Raw genomic sequence first — 24,750 nt, 5'->3', positions numbered from 1 at the left:
CCCACCCTTTTCCTCCCGCGCGGCGTCGTGGCGGGAAACTTTCCCGCGCGGACGGCGTCGTGGCGGGAGTAAAGAAAAGAAATAGAAAAAGAAACAGAAAAGAAATAAAAAAAAGAAATAGAAACAGAAACAGAAAAGAAATAGAAAAAGAAATAGAAAAAGAAATAGAAAATAAATAGAAAAAGAAATAAATAGAAAAAGAAATAGAGAAAAAAAGAAATAGAAAAGAAAAGAAACAGAAAAGAAAAAGAAAAAGAAACAGAAAAGAAAAGAAATAGAAAAAGAAACAGAAAAGAAATAGAAAAAAGAAACAGAAAAGAAATAAAAAAACAAACTGAAAAGAAATAGAAAAAGAAACCGAAAAGAAATAGAAAAAGAAATAGAAAAGAAATAGAAAAAGATATAGAAAAAGATATAGAAAATAAATAGAAAAAAAAAGAAATAGAAAAGAAAAGAAACAGAAAAGAAAAAGAAACATAAAAGAAAAAGAAACAGAAAAGAAAAAAGAAACAGAAAAAGAAAAAAAACAGCAAAAGAAGAAGAAAAAAGACCTTTCGTACCGGTTGGTGGAAACAACCGGTACCAAAGGGGTTCGTCCTCGTTTTCCTTGGCCGCGCGTGGCCAATCGAACAGAACAGCGCCCGCGCCCATAGAACAGAGCCATCACAGAACAGCGCCCGCGCCCACGCCGTCGCCGTCTTCACCGCACAGCCGACGCGCCGTCGCCCACGCCGTCGCCTTCGCCATCGCCCGCCGCTCGATCCGGCCCCTCTCCGCGCCGGCAACCCAAGGTGAGCGCGCCCGCCCCTTCTCCCCTCCTCCTCCGGCACCGTCGCGCGGCCTAGCCCCTAGCTGCGCCGCCGCCGCGCTCCACGCCGCGCGCGCGCCACCGCGAGACCAGGCCGGCCAGGGCTCTGCAGGCCACCACTCCGGCCTGCTCCCCTCCGCGCGCGGGACCTCGCCCCTAGCCTATTCGACCAAATGCCAGAGCGGCGTCCGACGCGATGCCGAGTGCTGGTGGTGTGCTGCTGCGTGCGCCGCGTCCTGGAACGTCGTCATGGCGCTGCACGCGCGGCGCAAGGACTGACGCGAGTGTATGGAGGCCGGTGTTCGACGCGATGGTGGTTGCGGGGGATGCCGCGCTGAACGAGAAGACGTTCGTGAGCGTTGGCCTGCTGCTGCGTGCGCCGCGTCCTGGAACATCATCCTGGCGCTGCACGTGCGGCGCAAGGACTGGCGCGAGTGTATGGAGGTGTTCGACGCGATGGTGGCTGCGGGGGATGCCGCGCCGAACGAGAAGACGTTCGTGAGCGTCGGCCTGCGGTGGCCTGGACGACCTCGAGAAGGGGAAGTGGGTAGCAGGAAAGGTCAGCGGCGGCGTAGGTGGCGGGAGTGGTGGAGCCATGGCAGGAGTTGCCCATGCATCATCGATCGACGAGGTCATCAGTGGTGGGAGTGGTGGAGCCATGACACGGTCAGGGAGTGATGGTAGGTCTAGCTTTGGTAAGACGTGCGAGGAAATTGTGGTTACGGCGCGTAGGGCCCGTAGAGGCTGAGGGGACAGGGTTGCTGGCAGGCGAGTCGTAGACGTCGGCGTTAACCGGCACCGTCGCCTTGATCGCCGACCCGTGCTTGATGTTGACGCCGCTGTCGAAGTTAGGGTTAGGGTTAGGGTTAGAGTTTGGGTTATGGTTAGGGTTTAGGGTTTGTCCTTGAGCAGCTGGCGCCCGAGTACCTACAGTCCGGAAATGCCGCCGAGTGTTTGCGCGAGAGTAGACGAGGGAGGTAGCGGAGAGAGGGGAACAACGGCGTTTGGAAAGAAAGAAAAAAAGGCAGGAGGATCTGGGGAGCCGGGATTGTTGAGGGTCGATGGGCGCCACCCTCAGCACCTCGCACACTCTCTTATTCTTGTGTTTGGTTATTGCTTTCTTCACTTGAATTGTTATCCATCTAGCAATCTGTTATGATCATGACATGATGAATGAAATAATTGCTTTCTTAATTTTGTAGTGACATTGAGCTATGGAGGACGGCACCTTCGTCCGAGATGAGGATCAAGAAGAAATTGTGCAGAAAATGATATATGAGAGTGCCCGTGCACCGGAACCCGATAGAGAACCCGTTGTGGATGAATATGAGTTCTCACAATTTCTGAACGATGTCGGTGAGGGACTTGAGTCTGAAGAAATTAGAAGAGACAACGAAGTGTCCATAACAAACTCCGGTGAGGTGTATATTTATATATCAAGTCTATGTTCATCACTAGATGCATTCATTTATTTGTACTTGCACTTATTAATGAATCATTTTCTTTTAGCCTTCTGGATCATCGAGCAAATCTGTTAAAAAACAACGAGGCCTGACGCAACGTCTAAAGGGCGAGGGTAGGTTAGCCCTCACCGCATTTAAGGATAGTGGTGAACCGGTGGATCCCAAAGAGCACTACCGCAAATTTACAAATCAAGCTGGAGTTTTTGTTAGGGACCATGTACCGATCAGCATTCAAGAGTGGCATAAGCCGAAGAACGCGGGCCCTGAAGCTAGTTATGTCAACGATACTCTGAAAAAATTTCTTTGGGACAGTATACTGACACACTTCAGCCTACCGGAAGACATGATGGAAGGCCTGAAGAAGAAAGTAAAGGAATGGACTGTGAAGAAGATGGCCACACAATTCCAGACCTGGAAGAAAAATTTATAGGACAAATATAAGCATGAAGATCCAGTATTCAATGAATGTCTAGTGAAGATAAAAGATCACTGGCCCGCATTTAAGAGGTATAAGCAATCGTCTACTGCTGTGTCCCGATTAGTGATAAATATGAAAAATGCTTCAAAGAAGGTACATTTCCATCATCTGGGGTCAGGTGGCTACAAGACTGCCATTCCGAAGTGGACATCATTTGAAAATAAACTGATGAGGGTAGGAATCACTCCACAGACATGGGACTGGCCCGAACGGTCCAAGTTCTGGTTGTTCGCGCATGGGGCAGGGTTGGACCCAAAGACAGGGCTGATCGTTGCGCAGGGAAAATGGAAGGAAAAAATTGAAGCAATCACGACGCAGCTTATAGATGCAATTGAAAAGGTTAGAAAGGGAGAGTACATTCCCGATAGAGAGAATGACGAGCTGACACTCGCTCTGGGGAATCCTGAACACGTTGGATGGGTACGAGCCCTCCCAGGTGTCACCATGAAGGAAGCGTGGCCGGAGTGCGCTGACACTTATAGAAGCCGTTTGAGAAAGAAGAAGAAGGAGTCAGACATGTTAACGGAATTGTTAAATAGGGTGGAGGCGCTTGAGAACAATTAGAGGGCACCTGATCAGCCGCTGTTTCTACAGGATCCTCAAGCCGATGCCGCCCCATCTCAGCGAAGAAGCAGTGTGGGTTCCTCGCATCTTGACGGATGTGGAGGAAGCTACCCCATGGATTATGTCACGGAGAAGATAGATTGCGAGCTACATATGTTATTCAGGAACGCATCCGTTAAGGTGGCGGTCGGCTATGTTTACCCAAATGAAGATGGAGCAACGCACCATCATATGCCCATTCCACCTGGCTATGTTCGTGTCGGGGTGGATGAAGTTGTTCCGGCTTTTGAAACAGTGGAGCTTGATTTTCCTGGAGGTGACGATGAGAAGACACTTGCCGATGTCAAGCACGATTTTCCTGGAGGTGACGATGAGAAGACACTTGCCCAAGAAATACATCGTCCTTTTGCAAAGGCCACCAACTCCTTCTGGTAGCAGTCCACATGAGCAGCAAAGTCCACACCTACCTGAGAGGGACCCCAGCGTGAGTCCACCATCTCGAGATCCTCCGCGTAAGACATCGCCCGTTAAGCGGAACGGTACGCCGCCTAGGAAGAGATCTAGAAAGGAGAAACCACTGCCGCCTATTGAGAAGTTACCTTGGGAAAAAACTATCGAGGAAAACAAGGAAACCTGTGAGTCCGAGCTGAAAGCCTTTTTTGCTAAGAAAGTGCCAGAGATACCTTTTGAGAAGACACCTAGATCCGGTGAAAGTTGTGCGCACCGTTGAGAATCTATATGACCATGTACCATCGCCGCCATCTGACTATAGGCGTTCTATTGAAAGGTCGTATGACGAGATGATGGAGGCGAAAAAACCCAATCAATCGGGTGTCACGGCGAAAAAAAGGAAACAACAAGTCTACCAGCTCGGAGAACAATCCGTTCAATCGCCCCCCCCCCCTCTCAAGGTGTTTGACGAGAAGGCCGTTGAAAGTTCTCGACAAAACACAACCGATTACCCCATCGCTGAAGTAGCATATAAATTTGTTCAAGGGAAAGATTTGGTCGAGAATCTCAGGAAGCTACCAACAAGTATGCGTAACTTGCATACGTGGTGCAGTAATGCCACAAAGAAAGGGATCGAGACTATCATGGTGCGAGTTAAGGAAGAGCACTACTTCCAAGAATACTCTGTGAGCGTTGACTTCTGCGAGCTTTTCCAGTTATACAATCTCCGGGCCCTCGACAAATCTATCGTCAGTTGCTATTGTCTGTAAGTGATTTATTTATGTAATTTGAGAAGTCTTTAGCTCAGCTCGTTCATTGTCTGCAAATTATAATCTTTTGTGCGCTATATTATGCAGATCGAAGATGCTCGAATGCAAAAGGGATGAAATCACGGACATTGGGTTCATTGACCCGGACACAATGCATGTTAGAACCATAGAAGAACCCGTCTATAACAGGGATACACCGGAGACTTTGCTAAGGTTTTTGAAGCGACAACGTGACTAAAGGACAATACTTTGGCCTTACAACTTCCAGTGAGTGTTACTGTCTTATAACACATTCTATTTTGCTCACCATATGTTAAAATTTTAACTGATGACTTATATATATGACACTGCATATTTAAACGTGCGCAGGTTTCACTTTATTCTTATCGTCATTAAAATGTACGATGGAGAAGTTGAAGTCTTTGACTCACTAACAAAAGAGCCTATACTATACAAGTATTGTTTTCTTATGCTCAAAAGGTAATTTTAATTCTTATCGGTTTTTTTCGTTAATTTCCTGATATCAACTAATTGATAACTCTTTTATGCATTTTCTTTTGTTGGGCAGCGTATGGGAAACTTTCATCAAGGAAGATCAGTCCCGTGAATGGCCACCGAAGCTGACATGGCGTGCGAACAAAGTAAGTAGTACTACCTAGGTCCACACACCTTTATCATACTTGATTATTGTTTGATTGAATTATATTCTTGTACAGAAATGACTGAAACAACCACTGGGGACTGATCTATGTGGATACTACGTTTGCGAGTACATCCACAGAATTGTCAGCGAGAGAACGAATAATCAAAGAAATAAAGAGGTACGAAAACAATATTCACAAATTTATTTTGTTACCATAAGTTGTGCTGAGTTTCAGTAATAATTGTTTGATTGTGATTTGATATATATATATACACATACACATAGCTCATGTATTCATTTGTATCTTATTCTTTTACAGTTGGCAATAAAGCGGGACAAGCTCTCAATCGAGGACCGCTTCAAAGCAATTGGCAAGGAATTGGTGGAATTTTTCCTTCGGGATGTCATACCACCATTCGGAGAGTACCACTATGCATGAAGATCTACATGTAACATATAGTTTGACTCGGAGAGTACCACTATGCTACATGTAATAGATATATAGTATGCCTTGGAGAGTACCACTATATATGCATGAAGATCGATCTTCATATGCATGTACTACTTAATTTGCGATCTTATGCAATTACATGTGTTATATTATATGCACCAAGTTGATATGCATCACCTTGATCTTCATGTACTACCTAAACCCAAACGCGTTTCTGGTGCATCGACGAAATGGTCCGATACCCCTAAACCCCTCGAAAAACCCTAAACCCTGAATTCTCTGCCGCGGCAGAGATTTATGCATTTTCTCTGCCGCGGCTGCCAACCTTTGGTACCGGTTCGTATTACAAACCGGTACCAAAGTTCGCTCGCCCTGCGCTCTCCTGGTGGCCCACGTGGACCCCCCCTTTTGTACCGGTTCGGGGAACCGGTACAAAAGGGGGGGGGGGCTTTTGTACCGAAGCTTTTGTATCGGTTAAGCAACCGGTACAAAAGCCCCTCTGGAACCGGTATTGTTGCCCCTTTTTCTACTAGTGGTTTGTATCAACTGTGAGATTCATGGTCCTACATGCCCGCATGACAAAATTCTTTACGGAACCATCAATCCAGATATCATACATTGCATGGCAACTAAGTAACCAGTGCACCAATAATTTTGCACCTAGAACATTGGCAGAGTGTATACATTCTTTTCATGATTGGCAACCACTGCTCCGATGGTTAGGGAGCCCCAGAGTTTTTGAACTAGACTATAAACCATATACTGCTTCTTGATACTGTTTTGCAACATTACCATATTTTTATTCTCTTTTGCAACAGATACTGGTACACGAAGGCTCAAGATACTTTGTGCAGGATATTCGATGGAAATTAATTCACTTGGAATATCATACTCTATTGGGTTTGTACTACACTTGTGTAAGTGCCCTTTTCATCTAAAACTATGCATATTTCTTATTTTGTTGGACGGGCCGCCAAATATGGATCATTAGTAATGTTTCACACATCTATAATGTTTAGCCATGGTAGAAAATGAATCTTGTAGTGAATCTTTTGAGGAAGGTATGTATTTAATCGACAGTTGTTGCAGTCCATATTTGGTAGTAGAGCCTACACCATTGTATTAATTATTGTTGTTCTTCAATATATTGGCTCAGAATGATGTCTAAGTCAGAGCTGCCGAAGCAACTGAATGTACAAGGATGTCGCCTAGAGGGGGGGGGTGAATAGGCGGGTTATAAAAACTTCTACTTGAGGGCTTAACAAGGCGGAATAAAACTAAGGTTTACTTGTTAAGCACAAAGCCTATCAACTAGGGTTTGCCTATGTGCACCAACAACCTATGCTAAGCATGATGAGCAACAAGGTGATAGCAAACTAGATATAGAACATCAAGCACGAAGGCTATCACAATGAAAAGCGCATAGGTAAAGGAGCTCGGGTTGAGAAGTAACCGGTGCACGAGGAGACGACGATGTATCCCGAAGTTCACACCCTTGGGTGCTACGTCTCCGTTGGAGCGGTGTGGAGGCACGAGGCACTCCAATGAGCCGCTAGGGCCACTGTATTCTCCTCGAGCCTTTCCACCAAAGGGAAAGCCTCGATCCACTAAGGGACCCTTGAGGGCGGTCACCGAACCCGTACAAGCTTGGGGCAAACACCCAAGTATCAAGCTTGAGGCAACTCCACAACACGGAGGCTCTCAAGTACAAGACCACAAGGGCTACAACACGCCACACCGGCAACAAGGCCACAAAGACTCCAACGCACCACAACCGGCTCCATAACCACAAAGGCTACCACACTCCACAAAGGCAACAACGCCGCAAAGGCTACTACGCCACAAAAGCAACAGGGCCACAAAGGCTACAACACCACAAAGGTGACAAGGCCACGAAGGCAACAACACCACTAAGGTCAACAAGCCCTCTAGGGTTCCAAGAACCCTAGAGGGAACTCACACGAGACCGAAACCCCGGAGAGAACCCAAACCGATGCACCTAATGCAATGGCTAAGAACACCACTAAGATTCCCAAGTCTTTCTCTCCCAAATTCCAAAAAAGCTACAAAAGCTATTGGAGGAATAAGGGAGGAAGAACAAAAAAGGAGGAGGAACACCAAATTACTCCAAGATCTAGATCTAGCAAGATCCCCTCACTTGGAGAGGGATTCACTTGGTGGAGCACTAGATCTAGATCTCCTCTCTCCTTTCCCCCAAAAAGATGCAAGAAATAGTGGGGGGATCAAGAGGAGGAACAAGCTCTTCAAGGTCAACAATGGAGGAGAGAGAATAGATGGGAAGAGCTAGTGTGGACGGAGGTGGGAGAGAGGTATATATAGGGGCCCCAGAAATATGACTGTTGGGGCTGGAAAACGGTCAGATTCGTGCCCGAACCGGTACTACCGCTTGTCGAAGCGGTACTACCGCTCGCGCACAAAAATGTGCAGAAAACAGGTAAAAAGCGGCCCAAACCGGTAGTACCGCTGTGCAGAGTGGTACTACCGCTTGTGCCAAAAATCAGAGCAAAACTATCTGCAAATGAGAGAGAGAGAGAAAGCTGGCAGAAGAGAGAGAATGGGGAGCAGCTAGCGCGCGCAGCAAGCAGGTTGGCAGGCAGCATGCAGGGCAGAACGGCACGGGCGGGAGCCTGCGCGGGGCCAGCTACCCGACAGTCGAGGCGCGGGCGGGAGACCCGTACGGGTCAACGCTTCCACGCTCGAACGAGCGGGAGCGTGCGCGAGCAGGGGGCGAGCCGCTGGTGGGCCGACTGGGCGGCGGCCCAGTGCGGGCGAGGAAGGGCGGCTGGCTGGGTGCGGGCTGGAGTGGTAGTTGGGCCGCGGCCTGGTGGCGGCCTGGTTCACTGTGGAGGACTGTGGAGGTGGAAGAAAGGATGGGCTGGTATTTCTGGACCCGGTACCAGTTCGGTACCGGTCCGGATCCAGGGGCTCGCAGAGGCCTGTGCGGTACTGGGCCGGTACCCACACAGAAGTACCAGCCGGCCCAAAAACCTTTTTTTCTTTTCTTTTTCAAATATGATGCAACTATAAAATCCATAACTTGAGCTAGGAAACTCCAAATGAGATGAAACCAATTTTACTGGAAAGAGGGTGACAAGAGCTACCTCCACACATGGTGAAAACAGGGAAAAGAGTGAGGGATGATTTTCTCATGAGAATAGAGGTGTAACCTCTCAATATGGTAAACCGGGAAAATCACCCAACTCGAACATGCAACATGCGAGGCATCCGGAATCCGTTTCCGATGAGTTAGAGCTTGTCATGAGAATGAACACAAGCTCAAAAACATCTCATGGATAAGAACCAATAAAAACCAAGAAACACGATGCAATGCATGCAAGGTTTGAGCTCTCTCCGATGATGCGACCCACTATCCTATCGAGCACAAACCTTGTCCTTGCGCGTGTTGGAGATATGCCCAAGAGGCAATAATAAAGTGGTTATTATTATATCTTTGTGTTTATGATAAATGTTTCCATCCATGCTATAATTGTATTAACCGGAAACATTGATACATGTGTGTTATGTAAACAGAAAAGAGTCCCTAGTAAGCCTCTTGTATAACTAGCTTGTTGATTAATAGATGATCATGGTTTCCTGATCATGAACATTGGATGTTGTTAATAACAAGGTTATGTCATTGCGTGAATGATATAATGGACACACACCCAAATAAGCGTAGCATAAGATCAAGTCATTAAGTTCATCTTGCTATAAGCTTTCGATACATAGTTACCTAGTCCTTCGACCATGAGATCATGTAAATCACTTACACCGGAAGGGTACATTGATTACATCAAACGCCACTGCGTAAATGTGTGGTTATAAAGATGGGATTGAGTATTCTGAAAGTGTGAGTTGAGGCATATGGATCAAGAGTGGGATTTGTCCATCCAGATGACGGATAGATATACTCTGGGCCCTCTCGGTGGAATGCCATCTAATTAGCTTGCAAGCATGTGACACGGTCACAAGAGACGACATACCACGGTACGAGTAAAGAGTACTTGTCGGTAACGAGGTTGAACTAGGTATGGAGATACCGATGATCGAACCTTGGACAAGTAAAGTATCGCGTGACAAAGGGAATCGGTATCGTATGTTAATGGTTCAATCGATCACTAAGTTATCGTTGAATGTGTGGGAGCCATTATGGATCTCCAGGTCCCACTATTGGTTATTGGTCGGAGAGGAGTCTCGATCATGTCCGCATAGTTCACGAACCATAGGGTGACGCGCTTAAGGTTCGATATCGTATAAGTAGATTCGGAATATGAGATGGATACCGAAGTTTGTTCAGAGTCTCGGATGGGATCCAGGACATCACGAGGAGGTCCGGAATGGTCCGGAGAATAAGATTCATATAAGGGAAGTTGATTTTTAGGTTTCGGAAAAGTTCGGGATTTTTCCGGTGGAAGACCGGGAAGGTTCTAGAAGGTTCCGGGGGGTCCACCATGGGGCCCACGACCCTAGGAGGGCCAACATGGGCCGAGGGGGTGCTGCCTTGCCCTAATGGTCCAGACGCACCAAGCCCTCAAGGCCCAGGCCGGCCACCCTTAGGGTTTCCCCAAACCCTAAGGGGGGATCAACTTGGGATGGAAGAAATTCCCTCCCCCCTCTTGGCCGCCGGCCCTAGATGGGATGGGGGTGGAGGGGGGCCACCCCAACCGACCTCCCCCCCTATATAAAGAGGGGAGGGGGCAGGGGGCGCAGCCACCCCTTCATACCAAACCCTGGCCGCCCCCTCTCTCCTCCACCATAGTGCTGCTCCGGCTTGGCGAAGCCCTGCAGTTTTTATCCTCCACCACCACCACCATGCCGTCGTGCTGCTGGGATTCCGAGGGGATCTACCACACCTCCGCTGCCCGCTGGAACGGGGAGAGGAAGGACATCGTCGACACCGTACGCACGACCGAGTACGGAAGTGCTGCCGAATTGCAGCACCGGACGATCGACTACATCAACAACGAGATCTGATCTCGTAAGGCTTTGGATCTTCGAGGGTTAGTCTCTCATACTTCTCGTTGCTTCGATCTTTGTAGATTAGATCTTGCCTCTTCCTAGATTGGATCTTGGTTTTTGCTCATGTTCACGGTAGAAATTTTTTGTTTTCCATGCAACGAACCCATCAGTGGTATCAGAGCCGTGTCTATGCATAGATCTGTTGCACGAGTAGAACACAATGGATTTGTGGACGTTAATGCTTTTGTTGTCTTTAGTTATGTGTACTTTGCATCTTGCAGGATGGTGGGATGAAGCGGCCCGGGTTAACTTTACATGACCGCGTCTCATGAGACTTGCTCCACGCTTGACATGCAACTTGTATTGCATAAGTGGCTTTGCGGGTGTCTGTCTCTCTCACCATAGTTAAGATTCAATTTACTATTTCTATTGACAACACTAGTATCACCGTTGTGGTTCATGTTTCGTAGGTAGATTGGATCTTACTCGAAAACCCTAAACCACGTAAAATATGCAAACCAAATTAGAGGCGTCTAACTTGTTTTTGCAGGGTTTGGTGATGTGATATGGCTATAATATGATGATGATTATATTTGATGTATGAGATGTTCATTATTGTATTATGGCAACCGGCAGGAGCCTAATGGTTGTCTTTAATTTTGTTAAGACCTGCGTGTCTATTCATCATGTAATATCTTTATTTCAAGTAGTTGTTATAGTAGCTATAAGTGATGGACAACCATGAAGCGGCGCCACTGACCTTGACGCCATGCTGGTGATGATGGAGATCATGTCCGTGCTTTGGAGATGGAGATCAAAAGCACAAGAAGAAAGGCCATGTCATATCACACATTATGAATTGCATGTGATGTTAATCCTTTATGCATCTTATTTTGCTTAGATCGCGACGGTAGCATTATAAGATGATCCCTCTCACTAAATGTCAAGATAATAAAGTGTTCATCCTTAGTATGTACCGTTGCTAAGACTTGTCGTTTCGAAGCATCACGTGATGATCGGGTGTGATAGATTCTACATGTGCATACAACGGGTGCAAGCCAGATTTGCACATGTAGATACTAAGGTAACCTTGACGAGCCTAACATGTACAGACATGGTCTCGGAACAAGGAATACCGTAAGGTAGAGCATGAGTCATATGAATGATATGATGAACACTTTGAGTGTTCGCCTTTGAAACTACATCTTTTCTCGTGAAGATCGGACTTGGTGTAGTGGATTTGGTTCGTGTAATCACTAAGACAACGTGAGGGATGTTGTTTTGAGTGGGAGTTCACCTAGTTAATTTAAGAATTAAATTTGAACTCAATTTATCATAAACTTAGTCTAAACTCTTTGCAAATATGTTGTAGATCATGGCGGCCCCCACCATCAATTTTAACCAGTTCCTAGAGAAAGAGAAACTTAAGAACGATGGAAGCAACTACACGGATTGGATCCGTCATGTGAGGATTGTCCTCACTGCCGGAAGCCTGCAATATGTGCTCGATGCACCGCTGGGTGCCCCACCTGCAGAAAATGCTCCCGATGAGGTGAAAAATGTTTACCAAACTCAGAAACATCACTACTCCCAAGTTCAGTGCGCCATCCTGTACGGCCTAGAGGCAGAGCTTCAAAAGCGTTTTGAAACCCACGACCCCTGTGAGATAGTCCGTGAGCTCAAAGCTATTTTTGAAACTCATGCGGCCGTGGAAAGCTATGAGGCCTCGAAACATTTCTTTGGCTGCATGATGGAAGAGAGTAGCTCCGTTAGCGAGCACGTGCTCAAGATGTCTGGGCACGCGAAGAAGCTCAATGACTTGGGAATTGTGATTCCTAACCAGTTGGGTATTCATCGTGTCCTCCAATCGCTGCCACCTAGTTATAAGAACTTCGTGATGAACTACAACATGCAGAACATGAACAAAGAGTTACCTAAACTCTTCTCCATGCTGAAATCTGCTGAGGTGGAGATACAGAAAAAGCACCAAGTGTTGATGGTCAACAAGACCACCGGTTTCAAGAAGCAGGGCAAGCCTAAGAACAAGGGCAACTTCAAGAAGGGCGACAAGAAAGCTGCTGCGCCTCCTAAGAAGCCCAAGGCTGGCCCTAAGCCTGATACTGTGTGCTTTTACTGCAAGGAAGAAGGGCATTGGAAGCGCAATTGCTCCAAGTACCTGGCTGATCTGAAGAGCGGCCACGTCGAGAAGAAAGGTATATTTGATATACATGTTATTGATGTTTATCTTACTGGTAATCGTAGTAGTGCCTGGGTATTTGATACTGGTTGGGTTGCTCACATTTGTAACTCGAAACGGGAACTGCAGAATAAACGAAGACTAGCAAGGGACGAGGTGATGATGCGCGTTGGAAATGGATCCAAGGTTGATGTGATCGCCGTCGGCACCCTCCCTCTACATCTACCTTCGGGATTAGTTTTAAATCTGAATAATTGTTATTTGGTTCCTGCGTTGAGCATGAACATTATATCTGGATCTTGTTTAATGCAAGACGGTTATTCGTTTAAGTCAGAGAATAATGGTTGTTCTATTTATATGAATAATATATTTTATGGTAATGCACCTGAGATGAATGGTTTATACTTGTTAAATCTCGGTAGTAGTGATACACATGTTCATAACATTGATGCTAAGCGAATTAAATTGAATGATAATTCTACTTATATGTGGCACTGTCGTCTTGGTCATATTGGAGTGAAGCGCATGAAGAAACTCCATTCCGATGGACTTCTTGAATCACTTGACTTTGAGTCACTTGATAGATGCGAAGCATGTCTAATGGGAAAAATGACTAAGACTCCATTCTCTGGTACAATGGAGTGAGCTACGGACTTATTGGAAATCATACATACCGATGTGTGCGGACCAATGAGTGTAGCATCGCGCGGTGGTTATTGTTATGTTGTAACCTTCACGGATGATCTGAGTAGATATGGGTATATTTACTTTATGAAACATAAGTCCGAAACTTTCGAGAAGTTTAAGGAATTCCAAAGTGAAGTAGAAAATCAACGTAACAAGAAGATTAAGTTTCTGCATTCAGATCGCGGAGGCGAATATCTGAGTTATGAGTTTGGCATGCATTTAAAGAAATGCGGAATACTTTCACAGTTGACACCGCCGGGAACACCACATCGCAATGGTGTGTCTGAACGTCGTAATCGAACTCTCTTAGATATGGTTCGATCTATGATGTCTCTTACCGATTTGCCGTTATCGTTTTGGGGCTACGCATTAGAGACAGCCGCATTCACTTTAAATAGGGCACCATCTAAATCCGTTGAAACGACACCGTATGAATTATGGTTTGGTATCCTTAAAGTTTGGGGCTGTGAAGCTTATGTAAAGAAGTTACAACCTGACAAGCTAGAACCCAAAGCGGAGAAATGCATCTTCATTGGATACCCTAAAGAAACAATTGGGTATACCTTCTATCACAGATCCGAAGGCAAAGTTTTCGTTGCTAAGAACGGGTCCTTTCTTGAGAAGGAGTTTCTCACGAAAGAAGTGACTGGAAGGAAAGTAGAACTCGACGAGGTTATTGAACCTTCTCTCGGAGATCAGAGTAGCGCAGCACCGGAAGATGTTCTTGTGCAGCCTGAACCGATAATAGAGGAAGCAAATGATGATGATCATGAAACTTCGAACGAAGAAGCTACTGAACCTCGCAGATCGACGAGGGCTCGTACCACTCCTAGTTGGTATGACCCCTGTCTAAATGTCATGATTGTGGATGACAATGATGAAGACCCTGCGACGTATGAGGAAGCAATGATGAGCCCAGATTCCAACAAATGGCAAGAGGCCATGAAATCCGAAATGGGATCCATGTATGATAACAAAGTGTGGACTTTGGTAGACTTACCTGATAGCCGCAAGGCTGTCGAGAATAAATGGATCTTCAAAAGAAAAACAAATGCTGATGGTAATATTACTGTCTATAAATCTCGACTGGTCGCGAAGGGGTTCCAACAAATTCAAGGAGTTGACTACGATGAGACTTTCTCACCTGTAGCGAAGCTAAAGTCTGTGGGGATTTTGTTAGCAATCGCTGCATTTTTCGATTATGAGATTTGGCAGATGGATGTCAAAACGGCGTTCCTTAATGGTGACATTGAGGAAGAGTTGTATATGGTACAACCCAAAGGTTTTGTCAATCCTAAAAATGCTGACAGGGTATGCAAACTTCAGCGTTCCATTTATGGACTGAAGCAAGCATCCCGGAGTTGGAACCGACGTTTTGATAAGGTGATCAAAGACTTCGGGTTTATATAGACTCATGGTGAGGCGTGTATTTACAAGAAAGTGAGTGGGAGTTCTGTAGCATTCCTAATATTATATGTAGATGACATATTGTTGATTGGGAATGATGTAGAACTTCTAAGCAGTGTTAAAGGTTATTTGAATAAGTGTTTTTCAATGAAAGACCTTGGAGAAGCAGCATATATTTTAGGCATCAAGATTTATAGAGATAGATCAAGACGCCTAATAGCGCTTTCACAAAGTACATACCTGGACAAGATTCTAAAGAAGTTTAGAATGGATGAAAGCAAGAAAGGGTTCTTGCCCATGTTGCCAGGTAAGGTCTTGAGTAAAGCTCAACGTCCGGCTACGGCAGAAGAAAGAGAGAGGATGAACAAGATCCCCTATGCCTCGGCAGTAGGCTCTATCATGTATGCCATGCTGTGTACTAGACCGGATATCGCACATGCTATTAGTTTAATCAGCAGATATCAGAGTGATCCAGGAATGGAACACTGGACATCGGTCAAGAATATCCTGAAGGACTTGAAAAGGACTAAGGATATGTTTCTTTGTTATGGAGGTGACCAAGAGCTCCCTGTAACCAGTTACACCGATGCTAGTTGGAACACTGATCCTGATGACTCCAAGTCACAATCTGGGAACGTGTTTATATTGTATGGTGCTGCAGTAAGCTGGATGAGTGCCAAGCAGAGCGTGGTGGCGAAATCTTCAACTGAATCTGAATACATAGCGGCTTCGGAGGCTTCATCGGAAGCGATATGGATGAAAAGGTTCATTACTGAGCTTGGTATGGTTCCTAGTGCATTGGACCCATTGACCATCGATTGTGATAACATGGGTGCCATAGCCAATGCGCAAGAGCCAAGGTCACACAAGAAGCTGAAGCATATCAAGCTACGTTTTCATGTGATTCGCGAGTATGTCGAAGATGGTGACATAAAGATTTGCAAAGTACACACAGATCTAAATGTGGCAGATCCGTTGACTAAAGCTCTCCCTAGGGCAAAGCATGACCTACACCAGAACGCCATGGGTGTTAGGTATATTACCATGTAATCTAGATTATTGACTCTAGTGCAAGTGGGAGACTGTTGGAGATATGCCCAAGAGGCAATAATAAAGTGGATATTATTATATCTTTGTGTTTATGATAAATGTTTGCATCCATGCTATAATTGTATTAACCAGAAACATTGATACATGTGCGTTATGTAAACAGAAAAGAGTCCCTAGTAAGCCTCTTGTATAACTAGCTTGTTGATTAATAGATGATCATGGTTTCCTGATCATGAACATTGGATGTTGTTAATAACAAGGTTATGTCATTGCGTGAATGATATAATGGACACACACCCAAATAAGCGTAGCATAAGATCAAGTCATTAAGTTCATCTTGCTATAAGCTTTCGATACATAGTTACCTAGTCCTTCGACCATGAGATCATGTAAATCACTTACACCGGAAGGGTACTTTGATTACATCAAACGCCACTGCATAAATGTGTGGTTATAAAGATGGGATTGAGTATTCTGAAAGTGTGAGTTGAGGCATATGGATCAAGAGTGGGATTTGTCCATCCCGATGATGGATAGATATACTCTGGGCCCTCTCGGTGGAATGTCATCTAATTAGCTTGCAAGCATGTGACACGGTCACAAGAGACGACATACCACGGTACGAGTAAAGAGTACTTGTCGGTAACGAGGTTGAACTAGGTATGGAGATACCGATGATCGAACCTCGGACAAGTAAAGTATCGCGTGACAAAGGGAATCGGTATCGTATGTTAATGGTTCAATCGATCACTAAGTTATCCTTGAATGTGTGGGAGCCATTATGGATCTCCAGGTCCCACTATTGGTTATTGGTCGGAGAGGAGTCTCGATCATGTCCGCATAGTTCACGAACCGTAGGGTGACACGCTTAAGGTTCGATGTCGTATAAGTAGATTTGGAATATGAGATGGATACCGAAGTTTGTTCGGAGTCTCGGATGGGGTCCAGGACATCACGAGGAGGTCCAGAATGGTCCGGAGAATAAGATTCATATAAGGGAAGTTGATTTCTAGGTTTCGGAAATGTTCAGGATTTTTCCGGTGGAAGACCGGGAAGGTTCTAGAAGGTTCCGGGGGTCCACCATGGGGCCCACGACCCTAGGAGGGCCAACATGGGCCGAGGGGGTGCTGCCTTGCCCTAATGGGCCAGGCGCACCAAGCCCTCAAGGCCCAGGCCGGCCACCCTTAGGGTTTCCCCAAACCCTAAGGGGGGATCAACTTGGGGGGGGGGGGGGGGGAGAAATTCCCTCCCCTCTCTTGGCCGCCGGCCCTAGATGGGATGGGGGCGCAGGGGTGCCACACCAACTGACCTCCCCCCTATATAAAGAGGGGAGGGGGCAGGGGGCGCAGCCACCCCTTCATACCAAACCCTGGCCGCCCCCTCTCTCCTCCACCATAGTGCTGCTCCGGCTTGGCGAAGCCCTGCAGTTTTTCTCCTCCACCACCACCACCACGCCATCATGCTGCTGGGATTCCGAGGGGATCTACCACACCTCCACTGCCCGCTGGAACGGGGAGAGGAAGGACGTCGTCGACATCGTACGCACGACCGAGTACGGAAGTGCTGCCGGATTGCAGCACCGGACGATCGACTACATCAACAACGAGATCTGATCTCGTAAGGCTTTGGATCTTCGAGGGTTAGTCTCTCATACTTCTCGTTGCTTCGATCTTTGTAGATTAGATCTTGCTTCTTCCTAGATTGGATCTTGGTTTTTGTTCATGTTCACGGTAGAAATTTTTTGTTTTCCATACAACGAACCCATCAGTGGTATCAGAGCCGTGTCTATGCATAGATCTGTTGCACGAGTGGAACACAATGGATTTGTGGGCCTTTTATATTGATATAGAAGGAGCTAACAGAGACATATATCACTAAGATAATTTGTCAACCCATGACATTTTGACGATAAATCACTATTTTCCCCTCATTTAACATGTAACAAGATTATACTATTATACAGTGTGATTTTTGGAGATGCTGAAACAGGTCTGCTTGGTTTAGTTTAGCTGTCCATTTTGAGAAATCTTGACATACAGAGACAAGAGATGAGTAGGTGAACAAAAATGCTATTGTTCATAAGGATAAGATTCAATTTTCTCTCAAAAGATATTACTCATAACAAGATTCTTGGTTCTCTATTGGAGCAGTGGCTAAGATCTCTAACGTCAACGGTGGAGCAAGGGAGCATGAAGGTAGACTGGTTAGGTTTTGGCTGTATTTCTCTTTGCAGTGTTGGCTTTTGAATGTACTTCATGTGTTAATACTAATAAATGCCTCCAGGTTTTCCAATGGTACAGAGATATTTGTTCTACTCTTGCATTCATCCTCTTTGTTGGGCCAACCATTGTACACGCAGATCTAGGATTGCAGCGGTGCCGGATAGGCCTAACTTTACATATTGTGGTGTTCTTGATAAAATGGACCACATAGCTTATGTATCTCTCTCCTGAGTGTTCTGGATTATGGATTGTTTCAGACAAGGCCAGATTATTTGTGCTAGCCTATAAGTGTCCTCTGTAATCACTACAAGCAGTGGCTTTGTTAGTTTCACGTATCACTTTCCTTTAGCTATTTTTGTTCACCCTCCTTAGTCCTTATTAATGCTATACCTTTCAAGCATTTTAGGATTGATGCTACAACTTTAACACGACATTTCATTTTTCCAATATCTGAACTAAGCTCATAGTGGTTGGTGTTCAAAGATTGGTAATCTGAGATTTTGCAGACATAACATATTCTTCCTATATCTTATCAACATATAAACTTACTATCGACATTTAATAAAAATCTGGTACGAACGATCTGCGTCAAGTAGATGTTCATAAGTTCCTTTGCATTTGAGCATTACTATATGCTTGGCTATGTTTTTTTACTTTCCTCATGGATGTGCATTCTTTGTCTCCTTATGATGCCTGTTCTTTTTTCCCTGTAGGTACCCTAAGAGCGTTCGTGGCTCCATCTGTTCCTATATGTTGATGCTATTATGGGTGAATCTCTTCCTTTTTAGGTGCTATTATGGTAATCTCTCAGAATCTACTTTCCTTCGTTATTTCTATTAAGGGGCACAAGTTCAGAGCTGACCACATAGAGCCCAGATACATCATGTCAAGTGCAAGTGTCCGGTAACCTGTTCCTACAGGTTGATGCCATCGGCGGTGAATCTCTTCCTGTTTAAGTGTTGTTATGGCAATCTCTCAGATTCTACTTTCCTTCATTATTTCTATTAAAATGCAGAAATTCAGAGTTGACCAAATAGAGCTAACTGCAGGTTTGAGGTCGTATTCACTCGCTTATGTAAAAAAATGGAGCCCCTGTTGATGGTTATTCGGTTCAAAAGCTATGTGCAGAATTCTGCTGCAAATTATTTTGCAAATAAATATACTCTATTTTTATGCTTCTGTAAATTTAAAATATATTGACCAATGAGGATCTTTAAACAATTGACAAACCAATGCATTCCCATCAATCTTGCTAATGTTGTATTGTTTTATTGTTGATATTTACTTGAGTTCATTTTCTTTTATTTGTTGGTCGATTACCCTTTGGAGTTAAAATATGATAATGTGGCTTCTAGATTCTTGATGATTAGTTCTCTGTATATGCAGATCTAATCAACTGTATAATTATATACATTCTCGACTCGTGTTGGAGCCATTGTCACACCATTGGAAGCTGAGTAAAGATTTGCTTGCCAAAAAATATAAATATAGCTTGTTTTCCTTTTAGCGATGCTCATTGTGTTTCAGGCAAGTTCATTTCAGTTCAAAATCTCATATCAAAGTCTTGGCGTGCCATGATTTTTCATATACTTTTATGTGCCCTTGTTAGTTGTTTTTGAGATCTTTAGATTCCTTAATTAATGTCTAGCATATAGGGATGCCTCAGTTTTTCCTTTCATAATGGTGGCTGCATTGCTGAACATCATCTACGTCTCCGTCGAGGCGAGATAATCTTCTGTGTGGTTTGTATAGCCTGTTACTTTTGTTTGTCTCATATTTTTACAAATTATAGTATTCACAGTAAGGCTCCGTTTGGTAGCGAAGTATATTTGAAGTATCTATGAAATACTGCATTTTTTAAAAATACTGTGGTTTCAAATACTTTGTGGTGTTTGGCTGGAACAGAAAACTGCAGTTTCAATACTTAAGTATTCTCCGAAACAAAGTATTTTTACAGTATTAGAAAAAGAGATCTGCACCTCTTTTTCCCAAAGCTGAGAAACGCTAGCAAAAAAGTCCATCCAATCTGGTCGTAAGCATCTGTAGGGACCTGCTGAAAGCATAATAGCTAGATATGTGGTTCTACAAGATCAAACATTTGGTCTTCCTGGTGATGATAATCTGACATATATATGATACTATGGAAACACCAACATGTAGCAGAAATGGTTTCTCTTCTGCACATGGTTGCTATTCCTCTTTGTATTTTTCTATATGTTTGATACATTTGTCCCTCTTTGTAGTTAGAAAATTGATGACATTTACTTATTTGTTTAGTTCAAATTTATGTTGGTTGTATAAATTAAAAGGAAGTGACTGCCTTTTTGAGTCTGGTGGATGCCTTGACTTCTCTTTGCTTATTCCATTCTTAATTGTTGTGTTAAGCAAAGATTTGTTGCATCATATAAATAAGGTGGGTTACTACTGTTTTTATAAATTGGTGAGAAGATCAATCATGTAGTTGCTAATTTTAGATACTCCGTCCAATATATTAATTCTTTCGCAGTAATTTTATTTTAATGCTTATTTTCTAGAGGTTGATGAATGGTTATTCTGTTTTGTTTATAGGAACCTTTGTCCTCTTTAAGGAAGTTTACATCCTTTTTGTTAGGACACTGATAATAAGTATAGGGATTTGTGATGCTGGCAGGAACCACAATTGAGAGCAATATTAGTGGGTTGATTGACGTGCTAGGAATAGACATACATGAGCTATTGTAAAAATATTCTTTTTATTTTCCTTTGAGTAAGGGTGTAGTTTATATTAGAGTAATATTTGAATGAAAACATGCTTATATGGAATGAAGAAGGTTGAAGGCGTTTTATATAATTTATCCGTGTGAGAAACATGCCTTAGATTCAAAATGGTATGTTCTTAGATTTTGAATGCGATCATATCTTTTCTACTCATGTTAGGTAGAGCTTCAATTATAATACTTTTGTAATGATACATACTTGCGTGTATTCCACATCTATACAAATTGAAACGTGCATTGCACGTGCACACTTACTAGTAATAATTAATAATTAATAATAATATAAAAAGGCAGAGAGAGGCAGGTCCAACCAATCTCAGCCCTTAAATCATGTTAATCGAACGATCCAGCTTTCTCCAATGTTGAGCATCAAACGCGTTGAGCGCCGTAAACAACCCACCTCAACGTCTCCAGCCGTCCCGCTAACCACGCCACGATCCCGCAGGCAGTTCCCTCGAAGCGCCCCTGAAACGTCCATTCCTTCGTGTCGTCGCTGCGCCAACAGCACCAGCACCCATTCCCGCTCACGATTTTTCCGCCCACCGCCGACCGGAGGAGCGGCCACGCGCCATGGGCGGATCCAGGCACAAGCCCAGGGGGGTGAATGCTCCCACTCGATTTTTTGGCCTCCTTATACCTGGCCCATAGTACAGGGAGTTGCCCCCACTCAGCCCAAAATATTTGCCCCCACTACTTAATGTTTCTAGTCTATTTGCAAAGCCCGTGTATGGAAAAGTACCCATTAACTTCTCATCTTGGCCTGGTGACGTTACGAGTTAGCGCGGAACTTGTACTGGCATCGATCAGCAAGGAAACGACCAGAAACAAAGCGACGGAGGTTTCGAGACAAACCAAGGGACTGGCGGTCTCCCGACCCGACGCCCGCCTCCGTCCTCCGGCAGCCACCGTCGCCGTCCGCGGTCCGCCGTGCACGCCGGCCGGCCGGCCGACTGACCACCTGTCCTTCGAACTTTGAAGATCACTGCCTCTGCCCTCTGGTAAGCCCCAAGTTCTTCCCCAAGCGTCTTCTTAATTTCTCAAAACTTCTGATTTCTTATTTATTGTCTCCTTCTAATTCTATGTCAGCTTGATTGAACCTAGTTTATTTCACATTAATACATGAATACATGATCAATTACTCAAAAGAGAAGTTTGATGTTCAGATCAATTTGCACGTACTGTTAAATCTGAACTCTGATTCTCTGAACCTCAAGTGTTCAGATCGATTTGTATTGCTGTTTGAGTATTTGAGAGTAGAAGAAATATATATCAATTGCTGTTTGAGTATTTGAGAGTAGAAGAAACATATATCATTTGCTGTTTGAGTATTTGAAAGAAGAAAATCTATATGAACTCTGAATTCATGTATGACAAATTTATTTTGACATATGCAGAGAAGCTATGGAGCGATTTTATCCAAAATCTACAAGTGGCAACATGCCTGAAATGATTGATTTGAGCAAGCTTCCTCGGGATCCATCTAAAAGGAAGAGAATTATAGATTTCCATCCCAATCAGCATGAGGACATCAGAAGAAAGTACTTGACATGGGGGCCTCATCAACCTCGTCCATCCAAGTTTAAACTCAGAATGATTGGAAAGAGTAAGAGGTATTTTATTGCTGATTGGTATGATATGCATGCCAATTGGTTAGAGTACAGTGAGGCAGAGGACAAGGCATATTGCCTGTGTGTTCAGGGACAATATTAAAGGTAACAAACATGGACATGATGCATTTGTGACAGAGGGCTATGTCAATTGGAAGAAGGGACCAGAGAGATTTTCGAAACATGTGGGTGACCGTGATAGTTTCCACAACAAGGCACTCAAAAACTGTGAAGATCTGATAAATACTGCTCATTCAATCCCTGAAGCCTTGCATAAACAAACTCAAATTGAGAAGAATGAGCATCTTATCCGGTTGAATGCTGCAATTGATATATGTAGATACTTGCTGCATCAAGGACAACCTTTTCGTGGCCATGATGAGTCAGAAGACTCAACAAATAAAGGAAATTATCTCGAGTTGAAGGATTATACTATGATGCAAAATGATGTTGTAGCCAAGGCATTCAAAAATGCTCCACGCAATAATCAGTTGGTGTCTCCAACAATTCAAAAGGATATTACTCAATGCTTTGCGGAAGAAATTATGGGCAGTATTTTGAAGGACATTGACAATGGCGTGTTTAGTTTATTGGTTGATGAGTGTCGTGATGTTTCTGACAAAGAACAAATGGCAGTTGTTCTACGCTATGTCAACAAATGTGGGGTGTCAAATGAGAGGTTTGTTGGTGTTGTTCATGTAGAGGAGACAACGGCAGATTATCTCAAGTCTACAATTGATTTTATGTTTGCAAAGTTTGGTTTGAGTCTACAACAAGTGAGAGGACAAGGTTATGATGGAGCAAGTAACATGGCCGGTGAGTTTAATGGCTTGCAGGCCAAGATTATGAGAGAGAACAGTTCAGCTTATTATGTACATTGTTTTGCTCATAAGCTTAACTTAGTTGTTGTGTCTCTTGCAAAGAAGATAACTGATGTTGGTGAATTCTTTGATATGATATCATTATTGGTTACCGTGGCTGGATACTCTTGCAAGAGAAAGGATAAACTTAGAGAGTATCATCAGGAAGAAGTTAGGAAAGCCATTTGCAGGGGAGAGCTTTCTACAGGATCTGGATTAAACCAGGAGATGTCTCTCCAAAGACCAGGAGATACTAGATGGAATTCTCACTATACAACTTTGTTGAGTTTGTCGAAGATGTTCCCTTCAGTGGTTAAAATACTAGAATATGTGGAGGAAGATGGAAAAGATCCGTACAAGAAACGTCAAGCCAATGGTCTTCTAAAATATTTTCAAACATTTGATTCTGTATTCTTTCTACACATGATGATGATTATATTTGCTTGGACAAATGGGCTGTCAAAAACATTTCAAACAAAGGACATGGATATGGCATAATGTGACATTATTATCTTATAACGAAATATTGTTGTCGTCAGCTTGGTTTTTTTTTTGTCACAATGTTGTCGTCAGCTTGGTTTTTTTTTCGCCCCCACTCATTTTCCATCCTGGCTCCGTCCATGCCACGCGCCCCATCCCTACGCAGAACGCGCCTGACCGCCGTTCAATAACCATTGTGCAGATCCCCCGAGCGTCACTACCGCCGCCACCCCTTGTCAATATCGTTTGTGATCCGTCCGCTTGATCTTCCTAATCTGAATCACATGGCCATGAAAGGCATGAATCACATGGCCAGAGCAAGGTCAGCTCATTTTCTAATCGGTTATTGATTAATGCGCATGTGCCTATTCTTAGATTCTATATAGATCGGGGATTGGAGTTAAGCCATGGTGAGCTCGTGGCTGCAGCTGACTGTTTGTAGATTACAGATGGAGCGGACCAGATTCACATATGCACTGTCGAATGGTTGAAGCGCCCTTCCTATGTTTCTAGACTAAGAATAGCCATGTGTTTTGTATCCCGCTACTTATTCTGAAACTGATGTATTCGACAGTTGAATTTTTTTAGCAATTGAACTTGATCCCGGTGGAAGAACTAAATTTGGAAGGCATGAAGCCAAAAAATAATTAATTGAATGATGGAGCACGAAATTTCTTCTAAATAAAAAATGTTCCATGGAAGTGTTCGATTTACTATCATAGTGAATGGTCTTTATGGAATTGATCTATTCTAATGGAGGCGCTTGACTTCCGTAGGGCATGTATTTCCTCTTCTTTGTTTTTGCTAAAATAGGGAACCAATCTACGGAGTATTATAATTGGCTGTGAACAAGTATATCCCCACTCAAATTAGTACT

The 24,750-nt window shown here is 44.1% G+C and overlaps 1 protein-coding gene across 1 annotated transcript; it reads left to right on the top strand.

Moving 5' to 3' along the window:
• The first annotated feature begins 1,096 nt into the window (after positions 1-1,096).
• On the top strand, positions 1,097-23,891 carry LOC127340452 (uncharacterized). Its single transcript, XM_071827688.1, has 2 exons — positions 1,097-1,367; positions 22,801-23,891. Exons 1-2 carry the CDS (start codon positions 1,097-1,099, stop codon positions 23,889-23,891), a joined length of 1,362 nt encoding a protein of 453 aa, XP_071683789.1.
• Positions 23,892-24,750: the final 859 nt, after the last annotated feature.

Source organism: Lolium perenne, chromosome 3 (assembly GCF_019359855.2).
Source record: "Lolium perenne isolate Kyuss_39 chromosome 3, Kyuss_2.0, whole genome shotgun sequence".
NCBI classification, from domain to species: Eukaryota; Viridiplantae; Streptophyta; class Magnoliopsida; order Poales; family Poaceae; genus Lolium; species Lolium perenne.
This window is presented reverse-complemented; position numbering and strand designations above follow the sequence as displayed.